The sequence below is a fragment of the Aulostomus chinensis genome, chromosome 13, assembly GCF_037954235.1.
Source record: "Aulostomus chinensis isolate RoL2024-O1b breed Wild chromosome 13, RoL_Achi_v1.0, whole genome shotgun sequence".
NCBI lineage: Eukaryota > Metazoa > Chordata > Actinopteri > Syngnathiformes > Aulostomidae > Aulostomus > Aulostomus chinensis.
Window position 1 is genome coordinate 24,773,398 of NC_141332.1, and position 21,174 is coordinate 24,794,571.

Here is a 21,174-nt window from a genome sequence, read left to right on the forward strand (position 1 = left end):
TCGTCAGGGGCAACACAAACAAAAAAAACCAACAGGTATTCCAATAAATCTCTAGTTGGCTGATTTTTATAACATTGTGTCAGCTCCTGCTTTAGTCCCCATTGTAAAAAAAACAAAAAAAAAACACAAAAAACATTCAGCTCGCAGTTCAAATGTGTCTGAGGACGACGGCGACCGATTCTCCCAGAGGTCCTTTAGTTTATCCAGTATAAATAAGGAGACAGACACATTAGCACACTGACATCATCACCCCAGGAGAATCCACCAGTCGGGCAATCAGCCAGGGAACCAATATTCAGTCGTCCTGAAACAATACAAAAATAAAACATCTTTTTGTTCTTTTAGTCTGTATTTCTGTTACAGAAGTGGAGTCTTTTAAGACAAGGAGCTTGAGATTTTTTGACTTCCCCTTCCCTCCCACATCAACACCCCTCTCCTCTCCCTCCCTCCCTACCTCCCCCCCTCCACACCCCCCCCCCCCCAGAGGAAAATTAGTGCTGTCCCACATCGGTCCTGTTAATTCCTCTTGGGTTTTAATCGTCGAGCCCTTCGTGTCCGCTTAGTTACTGTGGTGAATCGAAACTCCTCCAGCGGATCCACCCGGCCTTTCGGGTGGCGCTTCATGAAATGGACTTCCTGTTGCCTCTGTGTGGTCCGCGAGCCTTTCTTGGGCCGCCCCTTCCGGTTGAAGCCGAGGTACCATCCTTTGTACTTAGCCGAAACCAGAGCTGTGTAGTTGTTCTCCAGGAATTCCTCGACAAAGACGCATTCCTGCTTCCTTCCATCGGGCTGAGAAAGGAAAAGAAAACGGGACGTTAATGAATCATTAGCGTGGCTGAATGAGCCTTGAACGGTCCGGCTTATTTCCATTGCCTAAGTTCCTTCTGCTCCAGTGTGCTTTAAATTGTCCCACTTCCTTGAAAACCAGCGTTTCGTTTGGGACAAAGTATGTGGACGAGAACATTCCGGGACAAGTATTCTGTGCATCTAAACAGAGAAACACTTGAGGGGCCTGTACAGTTTGAAGAGAGAGAGAAAAAAAATTGTCGAAAGAAATGTGCGAGCTGTGTTGTCACAGGGAGCAAATACGTGAGGTGGAGGCGGCAGAGGCGGTGGCGGCGGTGGCGGCCGACTCTCAGGAGGTGCGTGGAGGGAGTGACCAGGGGGGCAAACGGCAGAAATTCATCCTTCTCCACTGCACATACACCCCCTGAAAAAAGCCGTTTGCTGTGTTCAGCATCGCGAATGTACCAGGAAACAGGTGAGACCGCACTTGTGGGGGGCCGTGAACGTCCGCGGGGGGGGGGGGGGGGGGGGGGGGGGGGGTAGGTCCTGTGGCGACATGGACCGCGGGGTCTTGAAACCCAGGGGTGAACCAACAAGTTATCATTCCAGATGTCAGCACAGGCAAGCGTTTTTTCCGGCTCCTAGGAATGAGCGGTGACGGTTGTCAGTGCCAGGTTGCGCCGCCACACTTAAGACGTGAGAAGTGTTTTTGTGCCCAAACCAAAGCAGAACTTGAAGGTGGGATCATACGAAGCTCATGTTGGTTTATCAATAATAAAAATGATAAACGATATTCAGCTTCTGTCACGTTTAGGAGAAGTTTTCCCGTGATTGTAACGGTTATCGTTACAGTTAGAACCTCTTCGATGGGCTGGTCACGTCCACCGCGGGCCATATGTAAGACTCACGTTCAAGATTTAACTTTCTTGGATAAATGCTACAATTGATGATGTCACTCGTGTACGGCGAATGCGTGGGTGGTTAACGGAGTTTAGCCGAGCACCGCCCCCAGATGAGAGCCGAGTATCGGCTTCTCACTTGAACTCAGAGATCCAAAAACACACACACACACACACACACACAAAAAACATCCGTCAGAAGAAGAAGGTGCCGCCGCGTGTTTAGCCGGTTCTGTCCACGCTGATGCGATTTATGCTGCGTCACATTCTCCCGTATCAACCGAGCTGAAAGCCGCTGACGGTGACAAATGCCATTTTGTCATTTGTTTAATGAAGTTCCCAGGAGGGAGTCCATTTTTAAATACCCCTGCAACTGAAACCCCAAAACGCGCCTGTCTGACGGATGGACCCGATGAGAGACAGCGAAAACGTTGGCGCTGACATCATGACTCACTGATGCAGCAAAGTGGGGGGAATCACAGGTGCGTCTCCAGAAACTCCTCTCCCCACCCCCCCGTCCGAGCGCTCGCCGAGTCACATGCAGTCATCCCACGCTGGCGGCCACCTGGTGCGACTAAGTGATATAATTGCAATGGCATTCCTCCTAAGTGACCATTAGTCTCTCAATGCATTGTGGTGATTGCAGTCTGTAATTGACTGATCGAGTGTCAAAGGAGTAGGCCCATTACGTAATGGAAGAATGGCTGGGAGTTATCAAAGGGGTTTTGTTGGAGCGTACAAAAACCAGCAGGAGAAAGCAGATCGGAGGCTGACGCAGCTGGGATTAAGAGATCCCTGTAACATTTCTGATATTAAAAAAACAAAACAAAAGACAATCAGAGAAACACTTCCCCAGTGGAGACGGATACTCACCCTTCCCACTATTTTGCCCTTCTCGTTCATGCAAATGTAATGCTCGCTCTCTTTTCCTTTTATTCGGATGTGACTCCCAAAGGTTTCGGTCTCGACGACAAGAAGAGCTGGAACAGAGAAGAGTAGACTCCGTTAGGGCCGCGTCTAAACTGCGCCAGGATTCCCGTGAATGCCGGCAAACGTGCTTTTTTCCCCCCGTCGTGACAGGACGTTGGATTCCCTGAGCGATGACGCAGAATCTGCTGATACGGCACGACACCATTTTGATGCGATCAGATTCAGCGGCCCTGCGCTACGTGTCCATCCACGTCATCCGTTACGTTTATTTATGTATAAACTCGCCCCCCCCCCCCCCCCCCAAACAAAGGTGCTAAAATTTGGCTTCACACTTCATTCCTGGGCTGTTGAAAGAAGCCGCAGGGCGTCGGGATGAGGGCGGCCGAGATCCCAGCAGGGGTCCCTCGGACTTGGCATCAAGCACCTTGAACCGTTGATTGGCCGATCACCACATCGACACTGATCGTTTTGAGTTCCACCCCTGCGTGCTTTTCCCATTTCTGTTGGACAGTTTTCAGGTCCTGCTGTACCTTTTTCCTATCATGCTCAACTTTTGCAAAAACTAAAAACTGCACAACAAATCATCCACCACTGATGGGTACAATTTCTTTCTTTTTTCTTCTTTTTTACAGAAAACTCTGCGTGTTAAATACCTCGGCCTCCAATTGTGTACTGGAACCGCTGATATAAACTGGACCTCGGATTCAACTGTCCTTCCTGTCGAGGAGGGGAATCTAATCTGACCAAATCCCGCACGTACATTCGTGACTCGTGGTGACGTGAACGCGCTCAATACTTCACAACTATGATGGTTTAGTTGATTTTCAACACAGTTGAGGTAACGTAACAGTAATCCACTCTCCAGATGCGTCCCAGTGCCTCCTATTTTCCTTAACCCCCCCCCCCCCCCATCTTAAATGTTAACCCCTGCGAGGTCACCTTTGTCTCGGCTCGCCCCTCGACCGGCAGAGAGATCTGCCAAACATTTGTGGAGCGGTTATGTGCCCCTCAGGATTAGGTTTCAAGTTCCCTTTAGTCTGTGCTCACTCAATCAAAAAGTTAAGATGATCCATTTGTTTAACACACAGGTCCATTCAGTGGCGCTCAAGGGAGCAGAGGAAGAATAGGCCGAGGGGACGGGATGGGCTGGAGGGCAGAAGTCCCTTCCCTCCCTCCCTACACCCCCCCCCCCCCTCCCCAGGGGGACAGCAGAGAGCAGAAGACCTGAGTTAAAGGTGAAACTGGTCTTCTCTTCTTTGAGAGATGGCAGTTTAATTCAAACCCCCCCCCCCCGTGTTTCAGTGTGTGTGTGTGTGTGTGTGTGTGTGTGTGTGTGTGTGTGTGTGTGTGTGTGTGTGTGTGCGCGCGTGTGTGTGTGTGAGATGATGCACCTTTAAAAGTCAATTGGGGAGCCATCTGACAGCACTTTTTCCTCTCAGTGTCAACTGATTTTTGCAAAGATGTCCAAAATTCAACCTCAGCCATGGAGATCTGAACCAGAACATCAGATAAAACAATATTTCCCTCTCGGAGAACCACGTCCAAACTCTGTCTTCACACGATGGCGGTAAACCATTGTTGATTTGGCAAACTTGGCTTCTTGAGTCATAGTTCAGCAAAAACAAACACGGAGTAGAGTCTCGCCATCATCAATACCACTAACAAGGAACACGGAGCTCAGAGAGGAGGGAATGCGGTGCTTTTATTTACAGAGTAAGCGTTTCGAAACTACAATCCACATATTCTAGGTCTTTAAGACAACCAGTAAATGTCATAAAAGTCGGCTCAAGAAGCTCCGAGTTCAGGATAAATCATAAAAATGAAAAGAGCTAGTTTGCAGGGTCCAGAAGCTGATTTCCTAAAGTCTGGAATCGGTCACACAAGTGTTTCTGATAATCATATTTGGATACGGAGAGACGCAGGAATGAGAATGGGTTCTCAGCTTAATCCCTGGAATAGGGTCAGCGGTCAAACCACTTGGATTTTGTTTTTGTTCTACTGAATAAAGTACTTCAGTAAATGCTCCTCTTCTTGAAACTCTCTGTTTGTTTAAAATGGTGATTGCTAACAAGTGGCCAAATGGGATGAAAGCAGTTGAGGCTCGTTGCGGGGACATGAAAGCCCTGCGTCCGCGGGAGGTTCATCCACAGCACAACATTAGCTTCTGCCTCTTGGCATTTATGCTTCAATAATCATAAAAGTGCTGTTTAATTGATTATATCTTTGAATAAAGCATATGAGACTCATAACGCTCGTTTGTCAAAGAGCTTTTTTCCCCGTAATGATTGAAAATCCATTTGCTGTTGGTCAAGGGAGCCGATGGCGATCACAAGAATGGGCATTATTACCCCCGTAGCTGACGTGTCCGTGAAAGGGCAGGAAGCAAAACTCTCACTGAAACATTTCCCTTTCGGCTGTAACCGCGTCTGGCTTTAAGCTATGATTTGCTTCTTGTGCAGGAAACCTAGTTGTTAAAACAATGCAGGACCTCGAACGGTCAAAAAAAACTCCCGCGTGGATGAAAAGAGTCCAGCTTTTATCAGTTTAAAAGCCCCCGACCCAGAATCTGCTCAGGGCAGGCGTCATTTATGACAGACAAAGGGATTGTTCTCGTCTCTTAAAAGTAGTGAATATGCGCAGCTAAAACCTACAAAGAATGATAAGTCACTCCACTTAGGCTGCAAATGAGGACTCGCTGGACGCTGCGGTCACAAGGTTCTGCACCAAAGCAACATGTTTCTCCGGCGGAGGCCTGTGGCCCTTTGCTGTGACGGTGACTGAGAGTGGATTAGAGTGATAGAGAATATCTTCCGGAGCCTTATTAGTGAGTGCAAAGGAGTTCACAGGTGCCAGGTACTGCAGCTGGATGGGCAGGAGGAGGAGGAGGAGATGGGGGCCGGGGGAGGAGGAGGAGGAGGAGGAGGAGCGGAGGGTAGAATTGGCAAAGCCTCATGGGAGAAATTGGATCTGCTTCCACTCAAGCTCTAACAAGCAGTGAGGAAACTTTGCCTCTGCGCATCTGCGACTGAACACACTCACTCAGAGGCATTCAAGAGCAGCAATTTCAGAGCCATGAGTCAGCTGTTATGAGCAAAATATCCGCAGCAGAGCACAACACATGTCCCGCTGTTTTATGTTTGTGCCACTGCATCAAAGAGCGCTTCACTGATCAGCAGCTTTCTCATTCGCTCTGGTTTTGGTAAACAAATCCACAAAGAGAGGAGACCATGTTGGGTGATGGCAGCGCAAAACAAGCCCCGACTAAAAATGGTCCATTCAGCAACCTGACAAGTGGTTTTTTTTGTGTGTGTGTGTCTCTTTCGGCAGATTTCTACCGCCTCTGTTGCTAGCTTGTTCCTCTGTCTGACTCTGCTGTATTTGACTCTACTTACGTCTCATTTTCACAGACGTACACCAGGAGGCTATAATCTCATAATAATACGGATTAAGGCGCCTGCAAGGATAGGATGACTCTGTTTTTCAACACCTGCGCATGTGGCGTGCCCACAATATCACTGCTAGCCTTGTTAGCTTCTTTCTGCTAGGTCAATGTCCACTGTTTCTAATAATTCAAATGTTTAAACAAGAGTATAAACAGACGAGAAGGAGCGTCGCAAACGCGTGTGAGATTCAGGAGGTTTCCAGGGGACATAAATGTACCTCCAGAGCCGGTTTTCAGCTCCAAATAGCGGCGTACGACCATAGTTTGTCCATCCTCCTTCCACTTTCTCGCCGTGTAGTGATGCAGTCTGATTTAACTGTTGTTTTGTCGATTGGATTAGATGAAAACTTTACTATCATTTAAATATAAAATAGTGGGCTCTGGTATCTGACGTCCACTTGCTTTCCGGGTGAGGATGGTTTGTGTGCATTCCCTGTGTTTGTTTTTTGACACCTCAGGGCTACCATACTTGACACTGCTCGCCGAAGCTTTGCCTGTATCCGCTTGCAAAAGCCTGTTATCGAGCTGGCTTACGAGGTTTTTCCAAACTCTTTTCAGTTTAATTAAAAACTCCAAAAGCCATGACGGGATTTTACGCTCCACCCCCGTGTGAGCTCATCACCCACCACTCAGAAACAGGAAACAACATTTGGCAAAGTGTTTAACTTCCGACCCATTTTTGTCTCCTTACAGACTTTCAACTTAAGTAAGCATAGATTTGCTCTGGATGACAAAATGCTGCAACCAACCTTTTCCCCAACCAGCAGTTCCCATCCTCTCTGGCTCCAGCCAATCCCCCAGCACTGCTAACAACCTCCAATCCATGCAGTGAACAACCAGAGAAGCCAGTTTCTCTGCCACTCTCTCCACTGTCAGTGTGAGCCGACTAGCTAAGGTGTCAGGTGATATGCACAGGAGTTCTCCCATACCATACTTGCCCCCATCATCTCCGTTGGCGTTGATCTTCTTCCCCAGGATCTGGACGTGTTTGCCCGTGGTCCTGCTGTATAGCTGGTAGATCCGTACCTGCTTCCTGCTCAGGTCGTCGGGATTCCTTGTGTGGTTCTCGATGTAAAACCTGAAATCAGCAGAGCTCTGCTGGGATTCCTGCACAGACGGGTAAGACGAGAAGAAATACAGAGAGAGGATGAAGAAACACAGAAAGATGACGAACACTGGACCAGTGCTGTTGCATGTATGGGCCCTGTGTCAAGAAAACAGTGATAAAACTGAGATTAACAACCTGGAAATTGTACTTGGGGCTTTTAAGTGTTTTTCTCTCTGCTTTTTACATTTTATATGCGCTGCATTTACAAGCTGCTAAATGTGTTAATGAAGTTTGGGCAAAAATCTCACAGAACAAGTGCAAAATGTTGCTCTGTGGTGAAAGAGCAGTTTAGTATGTGCCCTGGGCCATATTGATAAACCTGTACTCCATTTCCACAAGCAAGGAAGCCACTAGCAATTATACACCTGAAGCATCCAGACCTGTTGCACTATCATCAAACAAATATCTGCCTGCAGGCGACGTAGGGTCCATAAATTAGGAAACACAGCAGGCGGGATGGCAAGAGGCATCTCGCACCGCAAATACATTCTTGTAGGAGGAATTTTTCATCGAATTATTACAAACCCGCCTCTCAGAATTCACCTGTCTGATGTTTATGAGTCACCTTAGACCTGACATAAAAAACGGGAAATTGCGGACCTCAGCGGCACGTCAGAAAAGCAACTCGACATATGGAAGAGCGAGAGGAAACGTATACTTTCAGAAGCCCTGGAATCTTAGTTCACGCCAAGATCCCATTTCCACAGCTGTATGGTGTGGTAATTGCACAGTAATGGCTTTTTATGTGGCTGCTCTCAGGTGGCTAATTATATACACATTACATACCCCGAGTCCTTGTTATTCTAACTTCAGCAAATTAATGACATCTAGCAAACATGATGGGGAATTGCAGCCACAGTAGAAAAAAAAAAAAAAAGAAAAGAAAAGAAAAGAGGAGAAAAAAATCCTTAAACTCAGAGAGGAAAACAAACAAGTTTTGGCGAGTGCGAACCCTACTGAGGCTCCTAATCTGGCTCCTCTGCACCTGGTGTCATACAAGCTGTGCCCCAGTTCTGGTGTCTAATCCTCGGAGGGACGCGGCCCACTCAGGGTTGGACCTACTTGTTCACAAACCGGCGCATGCATCAGCTTGCAATGTCAAATCAGAAAGAAGACTGCCGTCAAATGTCCAACAGATTGCACACAAGATTGTGAGAGCCTTTTAAATGGGACTTAACTTGTTGACTCATTATGACATATTTGGTTTAGAAATGTGGACCAGCCCCCAGACTGGGACACAGCTTCTGTATCTTGACATTTAGGAAACACGCCCATAATGTTACTTTTGGCACGAGGGAATGTGACGACATATATAAGGCTGGATGTCAAACTGTTTTACCCTCTGATGCTCCAAATATGTGCGTTCCTATTTGTTTCAAGGCATGAAAATTTATTGAAAACAGTGGGGAAATCCTGAGGCCAAGATTTCTCTTTTTCTAAATGTTTTTCTCAGATGTGTATCTATGTGCTGTTTGTAATCCAGTAATACCCAGCCGGTCTCCCCCCAACCCCCCAAACTCCCTCCACTCCAGTTTACGAGACACAGTATAGATAAGTTAAACGTCTTCGTGAAGGTAAAGCAGCAACAAAAAAAGACTCTCAACCACCAGGACTCCGCTAATCAATCTAAACCTCGACCGTGTGACTAAAACGTTTCGGCCGCTCGTAAAACAAAGACACAAACTGATGAGCTTCGTGGTTGGAGGTCCAGCTGCCGTCGCACCAGCGATGGGTAAGTTGTCCTTTAAAGCGATACCTCACTCTTAACGTGTAATTTTGCCTTTCAAGGACTCGCGAACGCGCGTCGTGTAACCGCGAGCGAGCACTTTCTATGGATGTAGCTCACACGCATCGCTCACGGCAGTGCCAAACAAAATAGTGTTGATAGTTTTTTTGTTCTGTTGCGGGTTCCTGGGTATAAGACATCTACTAAACAGACATCTTTTTTGGGGGGGGGGCTGCTGTTTTAGCTGGCAACCCCAATTAGCTTTGAGCTAAAAACGCGTGGCTGGCTCTTTCTGCATTCACACCGAAGTGATGCAGGAAAGAAACAAATACACTTTTGTGAGGTCAAGAAATACACGTGTGAGTAACTGAGGGACAAAGCGTGTACGTCGGGTGAAGGACCACTCAACGCTACGACGAGGCGAGCCAGTTTAACGATTAACCTTTGTCCTTGTTTGAGTGCAACACAGAGACACGAGGCTCATCCTAACTGCTCCAAGAGGCTAAAAGGCAGCTTTGGTAGATGAGGAACAAACATCACGATGAGGTGATGATTAAAACCTACAGCCTCAACTGATGTCAAACAGCCAGAGTTATTGGTTAAACAATCCAATGGTGCCCGGTTATAAACAGCCAGTTTATCTCCTCCTCATCCTGGGAGAACTTTGACAGCTGGTGCAACCCTCAAAGTGTTAGCTGAGCTTCAGCTGGAGTTCAAACTAGGCTACGTTTCAACTCAGCTGGTGCAACCCAAAACTACAACCGCATCAGCTGAGCTTCTTCTAACGTTCGCTCCCAGCAGAGTACTACTCATGCACAGCTTCACATTTTCCTCACACTCTCCGCGTCTGGTGGGTGTTCACAAGGAAAAACCCTGGATGTCATGCATTTCAGAGCTGAGCGGTTAACATGAGAAGCCACCCCGGCCGAGAAAGAGGGAGGGAGATGGTGTCAACCACAGGACTTCTCATCCATAAACAATCCAAGAGGTCAGAACTTTGACTGCAGCCTCGCGCCTGGGAAGTGCGGAGCAAAATATTATGTATATATATATATATATATATATACATACATATATATATGTGTGTGTGTGTGTGGCAGTGATGTTCTTAAATAAGTGGGATTATATGCAGAGTAATAAGTGTAAAAAAAGAAAAAAGAAAGAGTGGATCCTTTCCAAAAGACAAACATCAGCATCATCTTTTGTCAATCCGACCTCAAAGCATGAAGCTGAGGAAGAACTGAGCCGCTGAGGGATTTATCTCAAATCCCCGCCATCTCTAAACAAACATGAAGGTGTGTTTGGTTGCGTTTCACGTCAAGGGAAAGCCTGAGTTCATGGCTGAGGCGAACGCCAGCGACAACACTTTTTATCGCCCTGTCGTCTTTCTTCAAAGGCACAGCATGAAAACGGATACGGTTGAAACTTCAAACGTCTGGTGCTCATCTTCACGGAGGAAGCTTAGCTGTAGCATCCATTAAAGATACACCTTACTATCTGCTTGTCACACACACACACACAAAGGGTCACACACACCAAAATAGAAAGAAAAAAAAAAGAATACTCTCTCTTGTTGGCAGTGCACACAAAGTGAAGTTCCAACTGTGGTTGCCTCTGTTGTTTTTCCTCATTAAATCACAACCGCGGCGTGACACGTAAGAGCCATCAGCCGCGTGGAGCGGCGCTGAGTGGGCCAACATCACGGAGAGACCACGAGCGACGAGACTTTCTGGGTTATTACTTTATCTTTTAAGAGACGCCCTGCTTCTCCAGTACTTGATAAAAGCATCAATCTGTTTAAACACACACACACACACACACACACTTCTACTGAGCCACAACAAACAGCCAGAACTCCCCCGGGCCAGGCTGTGCACGAACCTCATCTTGTCTTATGCGAGGAGTGGCCAGTCAACACTTTGTTTGTGTCAGTTCTGTCGGAATAATCAAGACTTACATAACATTTCTCTTCTGGGGGGGAGGGGGGGTTCTTTTTTCCCCCCTTCTTTTTCCCTTTCGCAAATAATAATAATAATAATAATAATAATAATAATGATAATGATAGTCATCATCATGAACCACGAAATTTACACCAGGATTTTTTTTTTGACAGAAGTGAGCTGGCTGGTGCTAATTTGGGAAAAAAAGAACAGCTATAATTATAATGTTTTATAACGTTTGTAAATTGTTCGCCAAAGAAAAAGTCTCCCAATGATGGTAAAATTCCAAAAAGTCTGTGTAATCTGTTATGGTGATAATTAAAGGGGGGGGGGAGGACGGACTACTGCGTAGCTCAAACACTGCCTGCCTTATTATTAAGAACGAGCGCAGAACCTGCCTCTTTAACGCTATTAAGCTTCTCAACGGTGCAAAAATTCGCCGCATCCAACCCAATGAACTGATCCGTGCGTCTCATCCCAGCCACAGCGCGCCGTCAATTAGGTGAGCAGACGCCTGCAAATCATTACGCGACCAATAAAAACCCAAGCAACGAGAGCCAGAGGAGCCCATCTGCTCACAGAGGAACTTTTAACCTCGGAGCCACGAAACCCTGCTGTAAAATCCCGGAATCATTTCTTATCTCTCTCTCTCTCTCTCTCTCTCTCCATATATATATATATATATATATATATATATATATATATACTTCAAAAAAGTGTCTAATATTATTGCTTTACTAGCAATTTACAGCGTAGGACCATGGAAAGGACACGAATTAAGAGTTCCGGCGACTTGAACACGTGTTTTAACCTCAATTCTCCCCTCGTTGTTCTGGTCCTGTTTCCGTGTGCTACTTTGATGACATTATAGGCAACCAGTTTGAAAACCACACACACACAGGAGAGAGAGAGAGAGAGAGAGAGAGAGAGAGAGAGAGAGAGAGAGAGAGAGAGAGAGAGAGGATTGAACGTGGGAGTACATACCTGCAGCTGGAAATAGAGTACCAGGAAATGTAAACACCTAAGTGGGGGGAGAGAGAGAGGGGGGGGGGGAGAAGGGAGGAGGGGGGGGGGTGAATCACACAGGCAATTACATGAAGAAAAAAAGCAGCCTACCTGGATGACAGCAACGCGCAAATATGGAGCATTTTAGCGGCTTCTATTGGTGAGAATGTGCTGATTTAATGCGCGGAGATGCGGGGAACACTTACAGGTAGATGAACCTCGAAGGCAGTGGAGACATCTTGACTCGCAGAAATACACCTGCTTCCACAGAATTAGAGCCCCGGGAAAAGGTTGGCGAAATCGCCTTCCCCCCCCCCTCCCCCCTCCTCCTTTCTCTTCGCTTCCGCTCCGCCGCGCGTCCTTTACGCGCGCTGCTGCTGCTCCGAAGGGAAGTAGGAGGCTGAACCCCGGCGTACGGGTGGATCACTGGAGAGCAGCGGAGTCACGGAGTGCAACATTGGGTCCCCTGAAATCCCTCCGTCAGCCGGTGCCGAGCGTGGGGAGGATTCAGCGCGCTCTCTCTCGCTCTCTGAAAAAAACAAAAAACAAAAAACCCTCGCTCCAAAAAAAAAAAAAAAAAAATATCCTTCGAAGTTTTGCCTCACAATCCCAATCCTGCTGCTCCAGAGATCACGAGCTCCTGAGCTCCGTCCGTACCTGCGGGGGATTTCTACACCTTGCACGGGTCATTTTTATTCTACCAAGTGCCGCGATGGTGGTGGTGGTGGTGGTAGAAAAAAGGAAAAAACACAACAAGAAAGGAACTTCCACCTTTACAACAACTCGCGTAAAGGAACTTATCCCAAAAAAAGAAGTTTTTTTTTAAAGGAAGAAGAAAAAGAAGAAGAAGAAGAAGGGGTGTGGAAATGTCAGCAGCAGCGGATCCCTGGAGAGGTCTGGGGGCTGGTGATGGCGCAGCAGTGCCTGTCAGTGGTGTTTGTGCGTCTGCGGCTGGAGATTTGGGCACAGAGAGGCTTTTTTGTTGTTGGTGGGAGGAAACATGTCAGCGGTTTGCACCTGATAGGGTAATCTTGGGACCATCAGCTTTGGAGAGAGGGGTTTTTTCCCTCCCCCCCCCCCCCCTCCCTCCTGTCGGTGGGGCAAAACGCTGCACAGAGAACAAGGAGATGAATTTCTTTTTTTTTTCTTACTTAAAAAAAAAAAAAAACAATATTTAATTTCACACGTTTTTTTTTTCCTTTTTCCTCACAGGGTGTAAATTTATCTGATGTTCTGACATGCAGCGGTTTTCCCGGAGCTGAGAGCAGGTTGTTGCTCCGAGGTTCCACGCTCCTCGAATGATCCATAGGATCGTTTCGCTCTCTTTCTGTTGAACGCGTTTTTTTTTCTTCTTCTAATAATGATCAGTTTTGGCTCCGGCGACTGAAACCGCGTCTCCCTCTCCTCCTATTTTTGAACTCCGGCCGGGTTGTGGATTGGCCCTCCGCGCTCCCAGACAGCATTCAAATGCAGGTTGTTGTCGGGCCTTGATTTTTTTTTTTTTTTACTCTTTTTTTTTTCTTCAATAATGTGCTATAACTTATCCCGCATTTAAATGAAAGAGAGGTGTGAATGTGTTTACGAGCGCTTCAGAGCTGGCAGCAGTAAAAATGAACCCACATCCCTGCTGCCATTAAACAAAAAAGAAAAAAGGAGAGGAAAAAAAAAAGAAAAACCTTTGTGGTTCTTCTTTATTGTCCCATTAAAACTGGATCCTCGGCATTCCAGCCCCATTGATATTCAAAATGATCCTAAATGATTACATACATAATTTCCCATCTTGGGGATTTCAAAGGGCTTCCAGCAGCGCGTTTAGTGGGGAATTAAAAGGAGCTCCAGCTGCTGGTCAACATCAGCAGGCAAACAGATAAACAAAAAATACATTTTATTATCTTGACATGTAGTTTTGTTTTGTTTTGTTTTGTATATTCCATCCTTCTGCTTCACAATTTGGATCACAACGTCGTGTTGTCTGCACGAGGAGCAAAGCCTTGATGTGGGTTTGATCCTGTCAACCACAGCGCAGGTAAATTATTCCCTAACTATGATGCAGGTAATTAACGCCTGACTAATTTGGCGTTGTCTGCCCTGGGGGGAGGAGGGGGGGGAGGGGAGGAGGGATCATGGCAACATTAAAAAAAAACCAAACAAACAAAAAAACACACACACACACACACAATTTGTTCAGTTCTTCAGCTGCTTCTCATCCCTGTATAAAGATTTCCTCCCTGAAAGTCAAGAAAAAGGGCAGCAGACTCAAAGGGAACAAGGTGATAAACAGCAATTCCCCCAGAGGCTGAGAGAGAGAGAGAGAGAGAGAGGGAGAGAGAGAGAGAGAGAGAGAGAGAGAGAGAGAGCACTGTGGATTCACTCGTCGCCTCTTAAGCACATGTTTGTGACAAAGCTCTCGGAGCATGACTGTAAATCCACAACTGAGAGGAGAGAGAGAGAGAGAGAGAGAGAGAGCTGCAGCTGGATGTGGTCACCTGAGCTAGGAAGGAGAGGAGGAGGAGGAGGAGGAGGAGGAGGAGGAAGGCCCCTGATAGAGAGGAAGCAGATATCCAACTGCTTATCTAGAATAATCACAAGACAGGAGCGGCGACGTTCCTGCACGTCTTTTTTTTTTTTTTTAAACAGACATGAACACATCTGGCTGTCAGGAATAAAGAATTCATCGTCCATGAGCCTCCTTTTCTTTCTCATCTTGATGTAAATAATTTTCCCTTTAAAAAAAAACCCCAAAAGCTGGTTATTGTTTTTATGCAAAATCAACAAAGAAAACAGCATGTGAAAAAAAATTAAAGGTTTACTTACATTCATAAAATCAGAACCAAATGAAACCGTTTTAATTCACTCCGGATCGTAAATGAACTTTAAAATAAAAACAAAAATACAAAAAAATGATTCAGCGTTAAATTCAGGCCTCCGAATTTTGAATTTGAGTGGAATTCTACAGAATTTGTTGAGACGCTCACGTACGCGTTTGCAAAAAAAAACAAAACAAAACTGAATTGACAAATACCTTTGCTGCCAGTTTTATGTATTTTATTTCCTCAGGATATATTAAGATATTTGCAGCGGGGGGGGGGTTGAAAGGAAGGGGATGTAAACCATTGGTCATGTGACTAAAGTGCCTGATAAAACAGCTCCAATTCATCAAACGCTGGGGTGCAACAGGAGCGAGCGTCATGAATGAGCAGAGATGTTTGAATGTCCAGTTTCTGAGGCTGGGAGGAGGCGGGAGGGGTGGGGGCACTGGAGAGCCGGGGTAAGGTTACCCGCCGAGATCAGCCGGCAAGAATGAAGGAGTGAGAAAAAAAAAAAAAAAACAAGAAATCTAAAAGTTAAAGGTCTTGGTTTACCTGGCTTGCTGTGCTTGGCAGCCAATGAAAGTGCTTTCAGACCTGGAACGATCCTCCGCGCGCAGACGCTTCTGCCAGTTCCGTTTCAGTCCCGCTGAACGGGAACTGAAGTTTTAACTCAGAGCTGCAGAGTGGTGAATGATGTTATTTAGACGACTCCCAGACTCCTTTCAAGCCTTTGAATTTGAACCTCGCTGCGTCCGTGCAGCTATGCGTGTCTGTCCGCAGCGACGAGACTGTGGGAATGTCACAGGGGATATCTCATTGAAGCTGAGGGAGGAGGCATCTGAGGGCGGGCGGGCGCTCCGCGGTTCAAAGGGCCCTAGCAGGCATTTAAGGCTTGACAAAAGAACTTGGCAGATCAGTTAGTGAAGCCCAATGTACTACATTAGTGTCAGGACCCCCTCCGCGTCCCTCCCACTTTGCACTTTCATCTCTGACACGGACATATTGACTTAAAGGAAAAGAGGGGTGCCGGGGCGGCGAGGGAGGGGTGGGTAGTCGTATTCGAGGGGTGTCCCATTCAACTCCCAAGGTGAGGCAACCGATGCAGAGGGGCGACCACCGTACAAGCCATCCAGAAACCCCTTTTTTCTTTAAACTAAAAGTCACAGGCCGACAAGCATGTGAAGGCCAAAACGGGAAGGCCTTCTTCCTCTGATCTCACTGAAATCAGCCTCACCCCATTAGGGTATGCTAACCTCACCCCCCAACCCCCCACCTCCCCAAACACGCTCTCACATCCTTTTTCACACATCAGCCACGCTCCTCTGTAGGCTACTGAAGCCCAGCCGCTAACGCAGGCTCAGGTTGTAACAGGGTCGCGACACCTTGACATGGCGGAGGGTGACAGAGAGAGGAGCCAGCTCACCTCCGAGACCTTTCAAGTATCACCTGAAGGAGGAGGAGGAGGAGATGGGGGGGCGGGGGGCGGGAAGTGTTTTAGTAATTTGTCCCCCGTCACAAGTTGTTTGCATGGAGTCATTAAGGGCCATTTGCCTTGAAGGGAAGGGGCCAGAGAATTTGGGGGGGTGGGGGGGGCTCTTCAGGGGAGAGGCAGTGGGAGTTAAAGGTGAAAATTAAAGCGTTGCTCCTCAACAAATCATCCCCGAGCACCGCGGTACACGCACGGCACATGAATGTTTCCATTAACTTCAGTCGCCTGCTTAAAATGAATGATGTTTCGCTCCATCTCGGTCCAGCGGGGAGCCTCAAAGTTGTCCAAAACCATAAACAAAAGTACGGGATCTCTTGTTGCTATTACTAACACATGCACTTCATGTGACTACATGCGTTTTGAAGACCTCACTTAACTATCCTAGCTTGGAGGAATTCTTTGGCCGCCGCTCAGCACAAAGGAACTGCCAAAATGTGTCACAGCGCTACAACTGAATAACAATCACTCGGCAGACCCCTTGTGCTCCAGCTTTTTGGCCCATGTTTGACAGATAAATGTCACCTCCCTTGGACATGCAGAGGTAATCAAAAAGTCTTGTTTCTGTTCTCAGACGATTCTTGAACAATACGAGTGCCTTAATGACATAATAAGCCCTCAGAGTTGGGTGGACTGGTGGTGAAAGTGTTGGGAAGTAAAATGATGTAAGTGTTCTTTGTCAGGTCTTTAAATTTTTTTTTTTTTTTTTTTTTTTTGGTGTGTGTGTTCCTGCCTGAATCGAACAACCCCATAATTGTTTTCTTAGAGGGCCACAATTACCTAATAGATGGGGAGGGGAGGTGGGTTGTTGTTTGTAATGTGGCATTAAATTATTGCGAGACTTCCAAACTGGCCAGAACTCACTGAAACGAAATGTGATTATTTGACAAAAAAACAAAAAAAAAAAAAACACACTGGGCTGCCCCGCCGAATTGAACACCCATCTTCAGCGCCTTGACGGATGTCAGTTTACAAGCCTAATCAATGACTCAAAGGCCTAAAATAAATTAAAATAAGCTTGAAAACAGGTTTGAAAAGGTGACGCTTCAGAATCAAAAGGATGTAGAAGCCCACCAAGCGCGTGACCCGAGCTCACCCACATAATTTGATGAGGACTTTGATTGTAAGTCATTGCCCCTCACGTCGGGGGTGAGAAGTACGAAGTGAGTGTTCGAAGACGAAACCTGTCAAGCTAATGCTTATCTGATTACTGCGCTGTCTGTAAAGCAAGTCATCAGGTGCATCTGGTCTGTTGTTCCCTTGTTGTGGCAACAGATGTGATTGTGTGACTATCAGATTTGGGAACTTTTCATAACTAATTACTGCAGTTTTGTTTTTTCTTCTCGTCTTCAAAATTACCTGTCTATACTAATCACAGTCTGTTGGCGACACAACACTAAGGCCCATTGCAAAACAAAACAAAACAAAAAAAAGGAACACGGCGGGGGGGGGGGGGGGGGGGAATCAATCTTTACAGGACGGTTTTTGTTTCCTGCCACTTAAGTTCCAGATTATCAAGTGGCCACATGGTAGCTTAAGACAAAATGTTGACCTGTTGCTCTTAGCCGTCTTCTTCAGAGCCAAACAAAAGATAGATAAACCCTCTCTGTGCGGCATTAGGGATCTGAGGCGCTAGTTAGCTTAGCATAATGGATAGAAACTGTTAGCGTACTTCTGTCAACAACAAAAAAAAAAGTTGTCAAGTACACTTTTCTACAGAATGTTGCTTGCTTACATTCGTGGAACTGGAGTTGGTTAAAACATTTGGTATGAAATCATGATCTAAAATCAACAGGAAGTGTAATTTCAGAATCAGGAACTACTTTGTGTGACCGACTGGGAGAGGGACAGCTACCAGCCATCACTGCCGTCGCTGGAAGAGAGGACGAGGCTGATTACTTCGGGATACAACGAGATCCTGATCCTTATCAGTTAGAACCAGAATACACAAAAGAGGATCAGCAGGGAGCTGAGAGGGCAAAATAGGGTCTGCTAACACCTCCCATCCACTCCCATTCATTGTGCTAAGCTAACTGGCGGTCAGCCGGTTTCTGTGGGGTCTCAAGTCACTCGGTCGCCTAAGAGGCTGCACGCAGCAGCAGCAGATCAGGGCTGTTTGGCAGCAAAGACGACAACTTCCTGTAAATTTCCAGCTTTCTCACCCTGCTGATAAATCACATTACCTTGTCAGCAGCCATTCAGCCCTGCTCCATAACAGCATCTCTCCTACAGGTGACCTATACAGGCCAGTGTGGATGCCTGATTGTTTTCGAATGAAAACTATTTTGTAGGAGGCAGGCGCTGCAGACGCGAAGCAGTCTGACATCACTGCTTTGACTCGACAAAAATAACCTCCAGCTGTTTCATGTCTTCGGGGGTTAGGCTGTGTTCAGACCGAACCAGCCGCTGCGGTGAAGACGCAGATTCTCATTTGTTTGAATGATGGGAGTCCACAAAAAAAAAGAAGAAAAAAGAAAGTTGAACCAGAGTCAACTTTTGGGGAAACATAACCTGGTGTCGCTCGGCGGTGGCCCGGCCAGATCAGACCGGGGGAGCCCCTCGGCCGCAGTCCAACGAAAACAACGATGGCCTTCCTTCAGTTTGAGTCTGTTTGAGCTCAAGGAGAGAAAATGGAGGATCCAACAAACCTTATAATGACACGCCCACTCTGCCATAATAACACTGCAGCACCTGATTTGATCTGAATCAGCCTTACAAGGACACTTCCAAGCTAGCCTGCTCGCGGGTGTCGGTCCACCACTGTGCAGATAAAAGTTTGGAAATTTTTATGTGACTCAAATGTTCAAAAGGATTTTTTCCCCCCCTGCAGAATACATTTAGAGTACCATTAAGAAAATCTAGGAAAGACATTTTAATGAACCCCTAACCCAAGTTTCAGCTTCGTACGGGGACACAGCGCTCCAGAGCCACGTTAGCGGTCCGACAAGTTGTTACGCTGTGTTGTGATTGGACCTGAGGATTGCACTGTGGTGCAGCTGCTGCCTCTTTTCACAGTCCTGAAATGTAGCACAGCGGTTAGAGTCCCTCCTTGAGCGGCCCCTGCTCTGGTAAGCTAGCCTGAACCTGCAGTTCCACTCATCCTAATCGCTGAGCCCAATCCATTCCCCTGTCTAGCACCTCTTCAGAGGCCGCTCGCCCCTTTGTTCTGACAATACACAAACGACCATTCAAATGGAGGGACTCTGTAATCAGTGAAATACTAGCCTCTGGGCTTTGTGGGATAGAAAAAAAGGGAGGGAGAGAGCACAACATAGGGAGAAGAGAGAGAGAGAGAGAGAGAGAGAGAGAGAGAGAGAGAAAATCCATCCATGACCGATCGACTCTAACTACCTGTCTGGAGTTTTTAGTTGCAGATGTTATTTGGAAAAACAGGGAAAAAATGTGCCGTTCCAGATGTAAGATGTACAAATTGAAGGCAGGCTGGCATCTCCACCCACTGAAAAGAGGGCAGGACCCTTCCACACCCATCCTGCTTTGATATGACTGATATATATATATATATATATATATATATATATATATATATATAGATAAATATACTTTTTTTTTTTGCTCATCTGCTCCATTTCCATCAAGGAAATATGCAACGGATTGCATCACCTTCCGCTATATTTACATAACGCAAAAGATAAAAATGAAATATGATTAACGTGGACTCACTGTCAAAGTATGTTGAGATGTTGCAGGAGCATTTAGTGCCGCAAACTCATCTCAGAACATTTCTTGATGGCGCGGGTCCTAAAATGGAGGTACGACAACCTTTAGATTGATTTTATCGAGGGAAAATATTTCTGACCTTCTCTTTGACCTAAAAGGTCTCGAATAAAAAAACTCAATAAGAAACTGACTTCATTTATATTTGCGAGCCTTGCAAATTAAACAAGCTGTGTGTTGCTGGAGATGGATCGATAGCGTTCATCATCGAGAGTTTTTTTGCGGAATATATATCTATATATATATCTATATATATATAGATATATCTATATATATATAGATATATCTATATCTATATATATATATATAAGTATTTCAAGGACACTCTGAAGACCTCCCTGTGTAACTGTACTTTTGGAGGTGCTGATTTTGAAACATTTGCATTATTCGAAAGCTTCACTCGTCAGAGGGCTGGAGGAGTGACGCTGAGGTGAATGACGCAAAAATTACCTCGATATCAAGAACACCAACAGATCTTGATGGAGGAAAAATAATTTCCCCTCCCTCAAACTGGGAGGTAGGTTGTAATTTACAAGCTGTCAAATCATAAGGGAACTAATTTTCTGTTCAGGAATACTTGTCGTCATAGAGCTCAAGGGCTTCGTTTAGTGATAAATTTTAAAACTGGCAATAGCAGTATATCATATTCGACTGGTGGGTGGTCCCTCCTCCTACAGAAAAGCATTTTTAAGCTGGAATCGTAACTGGAAGGGAAGTTCTCCTCTGAAGACGCTTCTGGGCATCTTAACACCAAACACAACAACAGTGACACTTTCCCGTCTTGATTTTTGTAGCGTTTCCTCTGTAAACGAGTTTTTGAATTGCTAACACCTACACTACTCTTTAATCTCTTACTGCACCTCATGAGCTGGTCGATGCCCCCCCCCCCCCCCCCGTAAGTAAACAATTACTTCCTCTTAAATTTTCTATCCTGTTGAGCGACGACTGAGAAAAACAAACCTTCGTCTCCGCTGCCACGTTGAACCGATGATCAACTGTAAAACACGCAGAAAGGCTGCAGAAGTTATGATTCACTCCCACATGCAAAGTGTGTAGCGTCCTCATCGAGCTCGAGGGCGAAAGTCATTACAGAGATCGGCTTTTTTGAAGTTTGGGGACTGACAAATTACCTTGCTGCGCAGCAGTGGTTTGAGTGAGGCATGTCTGTCAAAGATCTGGTAAGTGTAGTGCCTAAGGCTCGGACAGGTGAGTGGGAAACAGGTAAATGTACTCAGAAGTGAAGTGAACCTGTGTTAAGTTGGGGAAATTAAACTGCATGTTAAATTCAATCTCCTCCCTCAAGGCGG

General features: G+C 46.2%; 1 protein-coding gene across 2 annotated transcripts; it reads right to left on the minus strand.

Moving 5' to 3' along the window:
* Nucleotides 1-499: 499 nt before the first annotated feature.
* On the minus strand, nucleotides 500-12,135 carry fgf24 (fibroblast growth factor 24). Of its 2 annotated transcripts, none has more exons than XM_086222263.1 (5): nucleotides 12,043-12,135; nucleotides 11,816-11,852; nucleotides 6,996-7,164; nucleotides 2,559-2,665; nucleotides 500-789 (listed from the first exon to the last, which is right to left on the minus strand). In XM_086222263.1, exons 1-5 carry the CDS (start codon nucleotides 12,072-12,074, stop codon nucleotides 517-519), a joined length of 618 nt encoding a protein of 205 aa, XP_086078389.1. In that variant the 5' UTR covers nucleotides 12,075-12,135; the 3' UTR covers nucleotides 500-516. The 2 variants fall into 2 exon arrangements, with proteins under 2 accessions (XP_086078389.1, XP_086078388.1); XM_086222262.1 differs by having other exon boundaries at nucleotides 6,987-7,164.
* Between the last annotated feature and the right edge of the window lie 9,039 nt (nucleotides 12,136-21,174).